Consider the following 15,576-nt stretch of genomic DNA (forward strand, 5'->3'; position numbering starts at 1 on the left):
AAGCCCCACACCCGATGGCTGGAGGGGAGGTGGGCAGGGGGATGGGCAAATAAATAAATAGGCAAGCACCAATGAATGCCTTTTGCAAGGGTCCGGTGGTCCGGGGTTTTTTCCTTCCTCCCCTTTTTTTTGAGAAAGGAGTTGATCACATCAGTGCCTGGAGCGAATGAGTCCTTGCGTTTTGGTGTCATCGGTGGCATGTGTGTTAGGGTGAGTGACTTCATGTCTCAGTACCTAACACGGTCTGGTCGTAGGAAGCAGCCCTGCATAGGAGATAAGGGGCCGCCTACAGTCTATTTTCCACCGGCTATAACCCCCTCCTTGGCCTGGGAATTCCGTCCACTGTTTATATTACCAGTGGTGTGATTTTTTTTCACAACAGGTGCTCCGGTCGGTCACTGTTTTAGCCATGTCAGAGGAAGTCCTGTGCCTTCTGCCTAGAGCTTTAGGGTAGAGGGGGTCTCCGTGGCTTCATATTTCATGGGCACACAGGGCCAAGTTTAATATTAGTATGTCTGAGATGTCAGCAGGAGTCTCAGAAACTGGAGTTAATTTATTGCCCTGAGTATTGAAAAAGCCTCTGTAGTTTGAAGTTTATGTATGTACAGAGTTAGCAGGGACCCTGACTTGTATTTGCATCGTTGTGATTCAGGATATTCCTAGCGTTCTTTATCCCAAAGGGGGCAACCTTGGATAAGGAGTGGTTTCTGGTGGTGGCACCAGACAGAAGGTCACTGGCGACGGTCAAAGGATGTATAAAAATGGGCGGGTGAGTCGCGCTCCTGGCCAGCGCGTCCTGTAGCGCTAGCGTGACCGCCTGGAATCGATCTGCGCAGTCTTTGATCAGGGACGGCCTCTCTGATCTGGGGCCAAAGTATTTCTGCAGTTGACTTCCTTCATCAGGTGTGATGGCGGCACAAGGTCCATCAAGTACACGAACTCTCCCGGTCATTCACGTGGTCCCAGGGGCCTCCCCAAATGGCCAGTGAGTCGAAAAAAGGGGTGGCCTCCTCGAGAACGATTACATCATTTGGAGCACAGGGGAACACACCTTCTCCCGGAGGTGGGATATGCGAGAAGGCCCATTTCTTCCTGTCCCGTAGGTACCGAGATCTTTTCAACGAGGAGGTCTCTGTGGGAAAGCGGGCCTGGACTCGGGCCCCAAGGCAAAATGAAAGCCTGGCTGCGTGGGACCGTCAGCTCAGGGCCTGCGAGAGCCTCCGTGTCCAGGAAGACTGTGTACTGCCCGCAGGGGCTGTTCTATTCTGTTAGCATACAGACTGTATTAAAACAGTTAATAAAATGTTTTCAGAAACAACATTTCGACAGATGCACTGCTTTTAATCACATACGCTCGAACATACTCGAGACCGTACCGAGGAATTACGCACAGCTGCGAGCAAAGGGAACCCTCCTCCATAACCTGCCTGATGGGAGGAAGGCGCCAGTCCTCCAGGGAAGGGCAGGGTCAGGGCAGGTGCAGGAGCAGCGTCACCTGTGGTTCTATGGACTGCGTCGCCGTAGTGGAGTCAGGAATACACGGTCACTCGTGGTGTTAGCAGAACAAGGTGTTCACTGTGCAAATAAGAGCTTGTGTGACTAATCTAGAGAGGAGAGGAGAGTCTGAGCATCAGGGAATACTCCCAACCACGAAAGTTCAAATTAGTTGCCTGGTGGGCACATCCCCACAGTCCCCTAGACTGTGACGGACCTTTTATGTGGAGCGTGGGGAGGTATCTGTGGAAACCTATACCTCTGGGAAGATGAAGTCAAGCAGTGAACTGGCTCTGAGGGCACTCTTGATTGGCAGGGCAGGGAATCGGGAACACAGGCTGCAAGCGGGTGTCCTCAAAGCTCCTGCGCATCCGTCCGTCCCTCTGTATGGTGGCTCTGAAACCTGACGCCTCCTGTACCACCTTCCAGATCTCCTACAAGTGAGGCGACAGGTGAATTCTAACATGGAATCACAGAGGACACGGACTGTAGAAAATGTCTCATTCCCCAGGTGACAAAACAGAACGTGAGAGAGCCATCTCCCAATTCTGCATTTTATTATCCAGTGATGGGTCTGTCTTAATGCAAAGTGGATTATTCAGATTCCAGCCAGAAGGGATGACAAAGGGAACAGACACCAGGCTACAAGATAAACTCTGCATATTTGCAAACTTATGCCGTCTTTTTTTTTTACTAACAGGGAAAACGGGATAAGGCTCTTTTGGCCAAAACAAGAATTGGTTTTCTGGTAAGAATGATGGAATACATGATGGGTAAGGGGTATCTGGCGGCTGACACAGGTGGCCAGCAGGAAAATCCCAACAAGTACCTCAATGTCATTGATCCATGATTCAACTGAAACATCGTATAACAATTAAACCTGTTTAGAAACCACTTCACTTCACCCTTGGATCAAACAAGCTCAAGAGTGGAAAGAGGTAAGTGTTACCGATTTATGGAGAAAACAATCATCTATTGCTTAAAGAGTATTTGCAGAATTCCCTCACCTCAGCGTTCATCGCTGGAAGCAAGCAGTAAATACCCGGAGTCCAGAGATCCGCCGTAAAAATGAGGCGCTGATCGAGACAATATATTTATAGCTTTTATAACGATTCTTTCACGTTACAGTTTTCTGGAACGCTATACACGGACTGATTTGTGCCAGGCCTTCTTAGATTTATCGTGTTTCTTTCCAGCGGGGGTCTTCACACGTAAGGATGAAGAGCAAACGTTTCTCCCCGCGCGGCTTCCCTTCAGGAGGTTTCTACTCGGTGTGAGATCTTTCATGCCTTCGAAAGGAATTGGGACGACTGAAGGCTTTCCCGCATTCTTTACATTTGTAGGGTTTCTCTCCCGTGTGCATTCTCACGTGTCCTCGAAAGGTAGTGCGATAAATGAAGGCTTTCCCGCATTCCGTACACTCATAGGGTTTCTCTCCAGTGTGAGTTTTTTCATGTGTCCGGAAGGACGTGTAACAACTGAAGGCTCTTCCACACTGTTTACACTCGTAGGGCTTCTCTCCCGTGTGGGTCCTTTCATGGATGCGAAAGGAACTGGGGAAATTGAAGGCTTTCCCGCACTCCTTACACTTATAAGGTCCATCTCCCGTGTGCATGATCATGTGCGTTCGAACGCTCGAGGGAGAAATGAAGGCTTTCCCACACTCTTTACACTGATAGGGTTTCTCTCCAGTGTGCTTTCTCACGTGTCCCTGAAAGGTGGTGCGATAAATGAAGGTCTTCCCGCACTCCTTACACGCGTAGGGTTTCTCCCCTGTGTGAGTCCTCTCGTGGATTCGGAAGGAACTGGGCCAACTGAAGGTTTTCCCACACTGTTTACACTCATAGGGCTTCTCTCCGGTGTGTGTCCTCTCGTGGGAGCGAAAGGAACTGGGGCAAATGAAGGCCTTCCCGCATTCCTTGCATTTGTAAGGCCCGTCGCCGGTGTGCGTGATCATGTGCGTTCGAATGCTTGACAGAGAGGCGAAGGCTTTCCCGCATTCCTTACATTCATACGGTTTCTCCCCGGTGTGAATTCTTTCGTGTATTCGCAAACCCAGAGGGGAACTGAAGGTCTTGTCACACTGCTTACACTCGTACTGTTTCTCGGCGGTGTGAGTCCTTTCGTGTCTTCGAAAGGAGCTGGGGCAACTGAGGGCTTTTCCGCACTGCTGACACTCGTAGGGCTTCTCCCCGCTGTGATTCCTTTCGTGTATTCGCAAACCTAGCGGGGACCTGAGGGACTTCCCACACCGTTTACACTGATAGGGTTTCTCTCCGGTGTGCGTCCTTTCGTGTGTCCGCAGTGACGTGGAGCAACTGAAGGCCTTCCCGCAGTCCTTACACTTGAAAGGTCCGTCTCCCGTGTGAGTTATCATGTGTCTTCGAAAACTTGTGAGCCACGTGAAAGCCTTCCCACATTCCTGACACCCGTAGGGTTTCTCTCCAGTGTGAGTCCTTTCGTGTCTGTGAACAGATTTGCGGTAACTGAAGGCTCTCCCACATTCCTTGCACTTATATGGCTTCTCTTCGTACTCATATGGCCTGTGTCCACTGTGCGACCTGACGTGCCTAGTAAGGGATGAATGAGTCACAAAGACTTTTCCACACACGCCACAGTCACAGGGTTTTACTCCGGAAGGAGTTTTCGTGCTCAGATGAAGATCTGGAGTCTGGCCGGTGGTTTCTCCACACTGACGACCTTCAGGTGCTTTTACCCCAGACGGAGTTTTCTTGTTCAGATTAACATCTGGAATCTGGCTGATGGTTTCTTCCCACTGACGACCCTCTTTGCTTTCACAAGGTTTTCCTACCGTAGGACTTCTGCAAAAATCGAGAAGCATATTATTAATGATGTCTTTGTTAATAACTCAGTAGGGTATTGGAATTATTTTTAAAAAACGTTTATTTCTGAGTGGGAGCGGGAGCAGGGGAGGGGTAAGGAGATGGGGGGACAGGGGTTCTGAAGTGGGCTCTGTGCTGACAGCAGAGAGCCCGACGTGGGGCTCAAACTCACGAACTGTAAGATCATGACCTGAGCTGAAGTCAGACACTTAACCAACTGAGCCACCCAGGGGTCCCTATCGGAATTACATTTTTATAATTTACAGCAAAATGAAGGTTTCCTGCCCTTTCTGAATAGACTGAGAAGTTGATATACTGAATGCTTTGTAAAGAGGACTTGACCACAGCTATTATGTAAACAGTGATTATTAACATACAGGGATTCTTTATGCTGTTTCCAAGTGCACCATTCTGCAAACACTGAACCCCTATGTCACGTTTAAGTAAATGTTTTCAGTGAAAAAAAATTTAAGGATAAATTTGAAGCTGAATAATTTGGTTTTTAAAAAATCATGACAGGGGCGCCTGGGTGGCGCAGTCGGTTAGGCGTCCGACTTCAGCCAGGTCACGATCTCGCGGTCCGTGAGTTTGAGCCCCGCGTCAGGCTCTGGGCTGATGGCTCGGAGCCTGGAGCCTGTTTCCGATTCTGTGTCTCCCTCTCTCTCTGCCCCTCCCCCGTTCATGCTCTGTCTCTCTCTGTCCCCAAAATAAATAAAACGTTGAAAAAAAAAAAAATTAAAAAAAAAAAAATCATGACAGGGGCGCCTGAGTGGCTCAGTAGGTTAAGCATATGACTTTGGCTCAGGTCATGATCTCGCGGTTCATGAGTTCGAGCCCCACATCGGGCTGTGTGCTAATAGCTCGGAGCCTGGAATCTGCTTTGGATACTGTGTCTCCCTCTCTATCTTCCCCTCCTCCGCTCATACTCTGTCTCTGTCTCAAAACTAAATAAACATTAAAAAAAAATCATGACATAGCAGGATTCTCACGTGGGACACTGCTGTCTATTGTGCGACTCACCCTGTTTTTCTCCCCTGGGTTTTACACCTGTATTCAGTGCCGTGATCCTTCCATTTTTTCTCTAAAATGCAGACAGAAAAAAAAAATCCAAATTATTAGAAATTATATAAAAATTACCAGATTTTATATCTATGGTGGGTTTAGCCTGACCAATGTACTCTTTTTCCACATGTCAGAACAAGATTGATGAGCAAGAAATACTTGTTCTCTAATGCCAAAGTTAAGTAAGAAAAAATATCATCAGGGTGCCTGGGTGGCTCAGTCGGTTGAGCGTCCGACTTCGGCTCAGGTCATGATCTCATGGTCTGTGAGATCTCTCTCTCTCTCTGTCAAAAATAAATAAACATTAAAAAAAAGAAAAAGAAATATCATCATCTTTACCTACTGAGGCCACGTTTCTGAAGGTTTCCCGCATCACATCTCTATAAAGTTTCTTCTGTGAAGAATCCAGTAAAGCCCACTCTTCCAGGGTGAAGTTCACAGCCACATCCTCAAAGGTCACTGAGTCCTAAAACATCACAAATATGTTTACAGCAGTATGCGTGGAGTCTGACAGCACTGGGGATTTATACTCAATTTACAGGAAGGTTATGTACGATTCTGCGATCTCCAAACATTTATGTCTTGCTCATGAGACACTTATTCTCTGTTCACACTTCCTCAGGAACTTAACATCATGAACACATGCAAATTACTTACGCATTTTTACTGTGATCACTTTATTTTTTTTTTTTTAACCTTTATTTATTTTTTTGAGACAGAGAGAGACAGAGCATGAACGGGGGAGGGTCAGAGAGAGAGGGAGACACAGAATCCAAAACAGGCTCCGAGCTGTCGGCACAGAGCCCGACGTGGGGCTTGAACTCACAGACCCTGAGATCATGACCTGAGCCAAAGTCGGACGCTCAACCGACTGAGCCACCCAGGTGCCCCTACTGTGATCACTTTAAATGTTACTGTTCTCTAATGGCAGGGTCTAGGAGCACCTTGGAGAAATGAGAGAAAGGCTATACACATGAAACAAGCATTATTTTAAGCACACCAACTCCTTTTGAGAACAACTCCTCTCCTTCCTTATTACCTACCATTTAACTCAGCACTCCATGACGCACGGGGTCAGATCTGCAGGAGGTTTTAATGAATAAAACACAGTGAAGAACCGGAAGCTGTTTCTTCTAGTCCCATCACCAAACCTGACAGTCCAGGAGGCCTGTGGAAATCCAACGTGTAACAAGGATCAGTTTGTCACATCGGCCTGAGGCACTCCAGGCCATCAGAAGGAGCCAGAGGTAGCTGGATAAATGAACATATTCTCATCAAGAAGCAGCACTTTTAACTTGTGTGATATTTATTACACTCGGTTTTTCCATTCTCTCCCTGACCCATTTCCTGGAGCCGGTAAGTTACTCAGAAGTTAGGGGCTAGATAACCCAGCACAACAGGACATGCTCAAAAGGCATGACAATTTAGATCTCCCCGAAGACCCTATACACATGAGCCTCGGGGCTGCTTCTCAATTTTTAGGACACATCCTGAGATGAGAAGGTCCCAGAAGAGCTCTTTCTGGCCAAACCGTAACCGTGTACCCTGGCCCGCGCTGCCCTCGAGGAACAGGCTAAGAACTGCAGGTCGCGAGGGAGTCCATGGGCGTCCACGATGGTTTGACTGTGAATCTGTTGACGATTATCAAGTAGGTAAAGGATTCTGCGGTGCTTTCCTCCAAAAGAACATAAAATCTCCATTGTCCAACTTCGGGAGGAAGTTTCCCGACCGGCCACACGAGAGGCAGCGCCCACGGCTTCTCTCATTTATGTGCCCCAGTGTGATGCGCGGAGGCGGAACAGCCCGGACCCAAGCATAGGAGTCCCTACGCGGACGGCAGTACATCCTGCCTATAGGGTATGAAAGAGTCGATTTCATAATTGGCGTCTGTGGGGAGGAAGGCAGGCCTCTCAAGCAGGATGAAGTGGCTTGAGGGCGCAAGGAAAGCACGTGGACTTTTTTTTTTTTTTTAATCAGGTTACGGGGGGACTAAAAGTTCACACACAAGGGTAGGGGCTCCTGTGGACTGAATCTCTTGCCATTGCCAAAGCAGGAAGCACTAAGGCTTTCTTACTGCCTTGGATAGATGTGGACCACAAGAGGAAGAAGGAGGGATGAGCTTCCACGTTGGGAGCAAGCATCAAAAACTGGAGTCAGAATGCAGAAAAATGAACCTGGACCACTTCCTTACACCAGACACAAAAATAAACTCAAAATGGATGAAAGATCTAAACGTAAGACAGGAAGCCATCAAAATCCTCGAGGAGAAAGCAAGCAAAAACGTCTTTGACCTCGGCCGCAGCAACTTTTTACTCGACACGTCTCTCGGAGGCAAGGGAAACCAAAGCAAAAATGAACTACTGGGACCTCATCAAAATAAAAATCTGCACGGCAAAGGAAACAATCAGCAAAACTAAAAGGCAACCGATGGAATGGGAGAAGATGTCTGCAAATGACATATCAGATAAAGGGTTAGTACCCAAAATCTATAAAGAACTTCTCAGACTCGGCACCCCCCAAAAACCAAATAATCTAGTGAAGAAATGGGCAAACGACACGAATAGACACTTTTCCAAAGAAGACATCCAGATGGCTAACAGACCCATGAAAAAACGTTCAACATCACTATCGGGGAAATACAAATCAAAAGCGCAATGAGATACCACCTCATGCCTGTGAGAATGGCTAACGTCAACAACTCAGGCCACAACAGATGTTGGCAAAGATGCGGAGAAAGAGGCTCTCTTTGGCACTGCTGGTGGGAATGCAAGCTGGTGCGGCCACTCTGGAAAACAGCATGGAGGTTCCTCAAAAGGTTAAAAATAGAACTACCCTCGACCCAGCAATTGCACTTCCAGGTATTTATCCAAGGGGATACAGTTGTGCTGTTTTGAAGGGGCACATGCACCCCAATGTTTAGTAGCAGCACTATCGACAACAGCCGAAGTATGGAAAGAGCCCAAATGTCCAGCAACAGGCGAATGGATTAAGAAGATGTGGTGTATATATATACAATGGAGTATTACTCGGCAATCAAAAAGAATGAAATCTTGCCATTTGCAACTATGTGGATGGAACTAGAGGGTGTTATGCTAAAGGAAATTAGAGAAAGACAAATATATGACTTCACACATATGAGGACTTTAAGACACAGAACAGATGAACATAAGGGAAGGGGAGCAAAAATAATACAAAAACAGGGAGGGGGACAAAAACATAAGAGACTCTTAAACATGGAGAACAAACAGAGGGTTGCTGGAGGGGCTGTGGGTAGGGGGATGGGCTAAATGAAATGGGAAGGGTTATTAAGGAAGACACTTGTTGCGATGAACCCTGGGTGTTATACATAGAGGATGAATCACTGGAATCTACTCCTGAAATCATTATTGCATTATGTGCTAACTAACTTGGATGTAAATTTAAAAATTTCTTAAAAATTGGAGTCATGGGGCACCTGGGTGGCTCGGTCGGTTGAGCGTCCGACTTCGGCTCAGGTCATGATCTTGCGGTGTGTGAGTTCGAGCCCCGCGTCAGGCTCTGGGCTGACGGCTCAGAGCCTGGAGCCTGTTTCGGATTCTGTGTCTCCCTCTCTCTCTGACCCTCCCCCATTCATGCTCTGTCTCTCTCTCTCTCTCTCAAAAATAAATAAACGTTAAAAAAAATTTTTTTTAAAATTGGGGCCAGGCTTTTTTTTCAAAAATTGGGGTCAGGCTTTTTTTTCATTTTTGGTCATATATGATGAACTAAGAAGCAGTAACTCCCTCAACAAGGAAAAAGCAAAAAACTTAAAATGAACAACTCTTCTTAAATCTGTTACAGAACTGAGGACACAGGGCAAACCACTGTCTTCAAAATTGGAGACAGAAAAGAAGCTATTTTCAAATATGCCCGGGATATTCTATTTTTTTTTTAAGTTTATTTATTTACTTCGAGAGCGAGCGAGTCCGATGTGGTGCTCAAACTCCCGAACCGCGAGACCACGACCTGAGCCGAAATCAAGGGTTGGAGGCTTAACCGACTGGGCCACCCAGGTGCTCCCAGAATATTCTTAATAAGGCCTGTCCTCAAAAGAATCTGTTTCACTGGGGCAGAAAAAAGAACAGAGAAAAATAACACAACATCCCAGAACTTTGGGACGACAGGTGTAAAACACACACAATGGAAATAACTGACGGAAAAGAAAGGCAGAAAGGAACAGAAGAAAATCAGTGAAGCGAGAATCACCGGATCTTCCTAACATCCGTGACAGCAAACTGCACACCCAGGAAGCTAAGAGAACACGAGACATCGGGGGCAGGGGAACCCCACAACAAAAATGCACGTTCAAGCATCCTATCCAAACTGGAGAAAAATCAAAGAGAATAGTGAAAGAAGCCAGAGTGAAAAATAAACATCAGTTACACTGGAAAAGGGTTAAGAATTAAACTGGACTTCTTTCCAAAACTATCTAAGCAAGAGACTGGAGTGACAAACACGCCACTGTCCGACAAATGCCGTGTTAGACAAAATTCTTCTTCAAAAACGAGGGAGACATAAAGACTCTGAGATAAAAATGGAGGAATCTGACAGGAGTACACCTGTTCGGCAAGAAACGTCACAAGAAATTCATCTAGGGGGTGCTTGGGTGGCTCGGTCGGGTGCCCGACTTCGGCTCAGGTCACGATCTCCCAGTCCGTGAGTTCGAGCCCCGCGTCAGGCTCTGTGCTGACAGTTTGGAGCCTGGAGCTGCTTCAGATCCTCTATCCCCCTCTCCCTGCCCCTCCCCCGCCTGCACATACTCTCTCTCTCTCAAAAATAAACATTAAAAAAATTATTTAAAGAAAAGGGGAGGGGCGCCTGGGTGGCTCAGTCAGTTAAGCCTTCAACTTCCGCCCAGGCCATGATCTCACAGTCCGTGAGTTCGAGCCCCGCGTCGGGCTCTGGGCTGACGGCTCAGAGCCTGGAGCCTGCTTCCGATTCTGTGTCTCCCTCTGTCTCTGCCCCTCCCCCGTTCATGCTCTGCCTCTGTCTCAAAAATAAATAAAAACGTTAAAAAAAAAAAAAAAAAGAAATAGGTGGATATTTTTAGAAAAGGAAGACCATTCTCTATGATACAGAAAATGATGGACACAGGCCATCATACCTTTAATTGTATAATTAAATTGTATAATTGTATAACCCGTTAATTAATTGTATACCCATTAACTGTATAACACAAAATATCTATGTTCATATAAAGAATGGACTTCAGTGCCTCACTATTGGTCTATCAATTGTAACAAATAGATCACAATAATCGGAGACGTCAAAAATAGTGCGGACTGTGGATGTAGACGGGTCAAGTGGGAACCCTGTACTTTGTGATCAATTTTTCTGTAAACATAAAATGCTCTAAAAAAAAAAAAAAAAAAACCAAACAAACCCTGAACTCTCATCATTTTATCTGAATTTTTTTTTTTTTCTGGGGGCACCTGGGTAGGTCAGTTGGTTAAGAGTCTAACTCTTGGTTTTGGCTCAGGTCATGATCTCACAGTTCATGAGATCGCGCCCCATGTCAGGCTCTGTGCTGACAGCTAAACAAACCTAACTTTTTTTCTGAAGTCTACTAGTTTATGAATTTTTATCCTTAGCATGCAATTAATATAAAATAAACTTTTATACACTATATCTCACTACATAGTAGTGTTTTTAACTTTTGCTACTTTAATTTTAAATTAATTTAAACTTTTCTACATAGGAAATCATTTTAAGATTTCTTTTTTTTTTTTTTTTTAGGTTTATTTATTCTGAGAGAAGAGAGCGAGCGAGCAAGCGAGCAAGAGTGAATGCACAAGCTGGGGAGGGGCAGAGAGAAGGAGAGACAGGATCCCAAGCAGGCTCCACACCGTCAGCGCAGAGCCCGATGTGGGGCTCAAACTCACAAACCGTGAGATCCGGACCTGAGCCAAGATCAAGAGTCCGACGCTTAACGGACCGTGCCACCCAGGCACCCCAAGATTTAACTCTTTAACCACTAATGGATATAAAACCGCAACCCATAAAAAGTGGAAAATTTCATATCTCTAACTAAAAGGGAAAGGGATATCAGAGTCTGTCCCTCCACTATGTTTCACACTGGGGATACTGTCAGGAATGAGTTATGCATGTTGCACTGCATTAGGGGGTTGCATTTAATCCCTGAAAACTAAAAACTTTTTAAAAGATTTACACAAGATGAGGGCCGAGTGGATGGCTCAGTCGGTTAAGCACCTGACTTCGGCTTAGGTCGTGATCTCGCTGCTCGTGAGTTCGAGCCCCGCGTCAGGCCCTGTGCTGAAAGCTCGGAGCCTGGAGCCTGCTTCCAGTTTTGTGTCTTCCCCTCTCTCTGCCCCTTCTTGGCTCGCACTCTGTCTCGCTCTCTTTCTCAAAAACAAATACACGTTAAAAAAAAATTTTAAGATTCACATAAGATTAGGTAGTTTTTCTCACCTCAATTAAAATAGAAATTCATCTGCCTTAATATAGACTTTTAAACGTCAAAGTTCTCTGGGGACATGCACATGCAAACACTGATCTAAAACTGAAAAATGGGGAACGCCTGGACGGCTCAGTGGGTTAACTGTCTGACTCTTGATTTTGGCTCAGATTATGATCTTACGGTTTGGGAGATCAGGCCCGCATTTGGGCTCTGCACTGGCAGCGAGTAGCCCGCCTGGGATTCTCTCTCTCCTTCTCTTACGCCCCCCCCCCCCTCACGTTTGCTCTCTCAATATAAATTAAAAATAAAAATGAAAACATGAGGGTGCCTGGGTGGCTCAGTCGGTTAAGCGCCCGACTCTTGATCTCAAGGTCTTGAGTTTGGGGTCCACTTTGGGGTCCGCACTGAGCATGAAGCCTACTTAAATAAAGTTAAATTAAATTAAATTAAATTAAATTAAATTAAATTAAAGTGAAAAATAAGGGGCACCTGGCTGGTTCAGTCAGTGGAGCATCTGACTCTTGATCTCAGGGTTGTAAATTCGAGTCCCGTGTTGGGTGTAGAGATTACTTAAAAATAAAATCCTTTTTTTTGTTGTTTGTTTGCTTTAATTTTAGAATGCACAAAGTGGGGGGAGGGGCAGAGGGAGAGACAGAGAATCCCAAGCAGGCTCCAAAGCTCAGTGCAGAGCCCTACACGGGGCTTGATCCCCCAACCCTGGGATCACGGCCTGAGCCAAAATCAAACCGTCGGACGCTCAACTGAGCCACCCAGGTGCCCTCAAAATAAAATCTTTACAGAAAATAAAAATGAAAACTGTGCCTGAGGACACAAATGTACCCGTCTTACCACTTGAGAGTCTGTTGCCTGAAATGAATTAAAAACTGGTTTCAAGATTTTCTTGCCTCATACGTATTTCTCAATCGCCTTACATTTTCAAAGCCCAAGAAAGAAAAACATCTTGCCCGCTCGGACAGAAATAAAACTGTAAACTACGAAGGGAAGCCATAGTGGAAGGGCTGAAATACAACAGAAGAATGCTAAGGAAAGAAATGCAAACACTCACATCCGCTCAGGTAAGCAGCCTGCTAACCCAGAGCTCAGGAAAACCCACGTTCAGAAAGTTAACCACGTCCAGGCCGGGTCCACACATGCCCCGTTGAGACAGCAGCCCCACAGCGGGTCAGTCCCCAGGGAGGGAGGGTAGGGACACCTGAGCGGCCACGGATGTGAACTCCGAGAGCCCTGCGCACCCTCCCCTCTCCCGGAAGCTTAGCAGAACCCCCCCTCCAAACTCAAGCAAATTCAGTTTAAACTCCCAAGTTCATCAACATTTTGTCCTGGAGACAGAGCTCTGGACCTTCACAGAGTTTCTCAATACATATATTATACTCTCAGGGCATCCGTATCATGGATGCAAAACCCGAACATGTAAAAATATCTAGACCTGGGGCGCCTGGGTGGCGCAGTCGGTTAAGCGTCCGACTTCAGCCAGGTCACGATCTCGCGGTCCGGGAGTTCGAGCCCCGCGTCGGGCTCTGGGCTGGTGGCTCGGAGCCTGGAGCCTGTTTCCGATTCTGTGTCTCCCTCTCTCTCTGCCCCTCCCCCGTTCATGCTCTGTCTCTCTCTGTCCCAAAAATAAATAAACGTTGAAAAAAAAATTTAAAAAAAAAAAAATCTAGACCTAAGGAGACTCCCTTGGTCAGCTTTGAGCTGGCCGTAGCTTGGAGTCACTGGCCGTGAGCCTCTGCTCCCCAGTCATGCTTTGGACCACCATGAATAATTAAAAAAAAATTTTTTTTTTTTTTAGCGTTTATTTATTTTTGAGAGAAAGAGAGAGAGCGGGAGCAGGAGAGGGCCAGAGAGAGAGGGAGACAGAGAATCCGAAGCAGGCTCCAGAAACTGAGCTGTCAGCACAGAGCCCGATGCGGGGCTCGAACCCGCCAATCGCGAACCACGACCTGAGTGGAAAGTTGGAGGCTCAACCGCCTGAGCCACCTCCCCCCCCTTCCCCCCCCCCCATGACAAATTTAAATGACAGAAATCCAGTAATTCCTGAATCCGGTGAAACCACCCCGTGTTTTGTACGTCAAGGAGGAAAGAAAAATTTCAGGAATTTTACCAGTTCAACAAGAAAACCAACAGATTTCTACTATCAGAAGATGAAGATGTGATTACTCCCAAGAAAAGAAACAGATTTGTATGCAGCTGGACTGGAAGGCTTGGAAATGTTACAAGTCTACGCCGTGATAAGCCACTTGAAATCACCTGCAAGAAGGAACACACCTCGGAATATTACTAGGGCCACTTGGTAGAAAAAGGGAACAGATTTTAACGAATGGAAAGTAATATTTTTTTTTCCTGAAATTCACCTTTTTGGAAATACTTTTGGAGTGTCTTCCAAGCCCGAACTAAGTCTCATGTGAAAAAAATCTTTTCAAAGTGACAAATGCAAGGAGGGGGTGTGCGGGCACATCACCCAGCAAAGTTTTAGAGAACTTCCACTCAGAGGGCTTCCCCCCAGGATGTCTGTGCCCAGGAGAGATCCTGAGCGGGGAGGCGCAGGATTTCATAAAACATAGCTCCGTGGTTATGCTTCGCTTTCTTCTCGTGTAAAATATCCCCCCCCCCCCCCCACAAAATCTTTAAAAAGAGCCATTCGCGGCTCTGTGGATAAACGATAAAATACTGCGTAATTTGCAATGCATCACGGAGAACAAACAGTTAATAATGATGCTGTGACCTGGAGAGGGAAGATGGCGTTTCGGAACGCAGGGAAGGATCTGGAAATTGAGGCATGTATTTCCAGTCTTACGAAGAGCTAGCCTGGGGGCACAGGGTCGTGGCTTTGAGACCCCACTCCCCGGACATCTAGAAAAGTGAGGGGAAAACGGGTACCCCCCCCCTCCCGACAGAGAGGGACTGGGGACCCCACAGACCACAGCTCCTCCCGCGCACGGACCCCGGAGACCCAGGCGTGCCCGTCCCCCGATGACCCTCCGGTGGTCATCGCCCAGTCTACGGGAGGCGCGGCCGCGCACAGCGACGGGACGGGACGCCCGGGTCCCGGCTGCCGCCCGGCCCCGCGCTGCGTGCCGCGCCGGCAGCGGACTCGGGTCCGCACACTCCGGGGGTCACGGCCGCGAGCCCAGGTCCCGCCGCCCCCGGTTCCCGACTCCCGGCCCCGCACACTCACCATCGCTCGGTTTCCGGGGTGCCGGGTCGCCCACCATCCGGCTGCCGCGGCCAGCGCAGGTCGCGGCGACCCAGGACGCGGCGGAACCTCCCGAAGCCCTTAAGGACGGCGCCAGCCGGTGCGAGGCTCGGACGCACAGCAACCACCGCACACGGCCCTCGCCGTCCACGGCGTCCACGGCGCGTCGCCCGCACGTACGGCTCCGGCGGCTCCCCTGATTGGACGGCTCGCACGGCCCCGCCCCCTCCCGCCTGAGCGACAGCGGGCCGGAGGTCACGTCTTTGAGCCGACCTTGCTTGGGCAGGGGGCTGCCGCCTGTTGTCTCCAAGGCCATCGCTGGGAAGCGCGAGGCCGCCAGGCCGCTCACGGAACCGTGACCCTGCCCCACAAGCGCACGCGCAAGTGACCTCACCATTCGTAAGCATGAGTCCGGTTCCATGTTGGTCTTTCTAGCAAATCCTACCACAAAACGTTTTGTACGTTCTTTTCTCAGTATGTTGGATGATCAAAGACTTCAAGAAGTTATTAAGGTCGAAAAAGAACAA

General features: G+C 47.7%; 1 protein-coding gene across 3 annotated transcripts; it reads right to left on the minus strand.

Moving 5' to 3' along the window:
- Positions 1 to 1,320: 1,320 nt before the first annotated feature.
- Positions 1,321 to 15,183, minus strand: LOC125150237 (zinc finger protein 709-like). Of its 3 annotated transcripts, none has more exons than XR_007146286.1 (6): positions 15,032 to 15,183; positions 6,443 to 6,567; positions 5,739 to 5,865; positions 5,358 to 5,418; positions 2,502 to 4,316; positions 1,321 to 1,928 (listed from the first exon to the last, which is right to left on the minus strand). XR_007146286.1 is itself a non-coding variant. In XM_047829837.1 (5 exons), the coding sequence occupies exons 2-5, from the start codon at positions 6,443 to 6,445 to the stop codon at positions 2,759 to 2,761; spliced, it is 1,749 nt and encodes a 582-aa protein (XP_047685793.1). In that variant the 5' UTR covers positions 6,446 to 6,567; positions 15,032 to 15,183; the 3' UTR covers positions 1,321 to 2,758. The 3 variants fall into 3 exon arrangements, 1 of the variants encoding a protein (XP_047685793.1); XR_007146287.1 differs by having other exon boundaries at positions 1,321 to 1,575; positions 1,754 to 4,316; XM_047829837.1 differs by having other exon boundaries at positions 1,321 to 4,316.
- Positions 15,184 to 15,576: the final 393 nt, after the last annotated feature.

This window comes from Prionailurus viverrinus, chromosome A2 (genome assembly GCF_022837055.1).
Source record: "Prionailurus viverrinus isolate Anna chromosome A2, UM_Priviv_1.0, whole genome shotgun sequence".
Taxonomy (NCBI): Eukaryota; Metazoa; Chordata; class Mammalia; order Carnivora; family Felidae; genus Prionailurus; species Prionailurus viverrinus.

Bases quoted from the DNA above. Each gene is read 5' to 3' on its own strand.
- LOC125150237 (XM_047829837.1), bottom strand. The intron at 5,419-5,738 runs GTAAAGATGATG...TCTGCATTTTAG, and splicing joins CAGAAACGTGGCCTCAGTAG to AGAAAAAATGGAAGGATCAC. The intron at 4,317-5,357 runs GTGAGTCGCACA...CGATTTTTGCAG, and splicing joins ACCCAGGGGAGAAAAACAGG to AAGTCCTACGGTAGGAAAAC.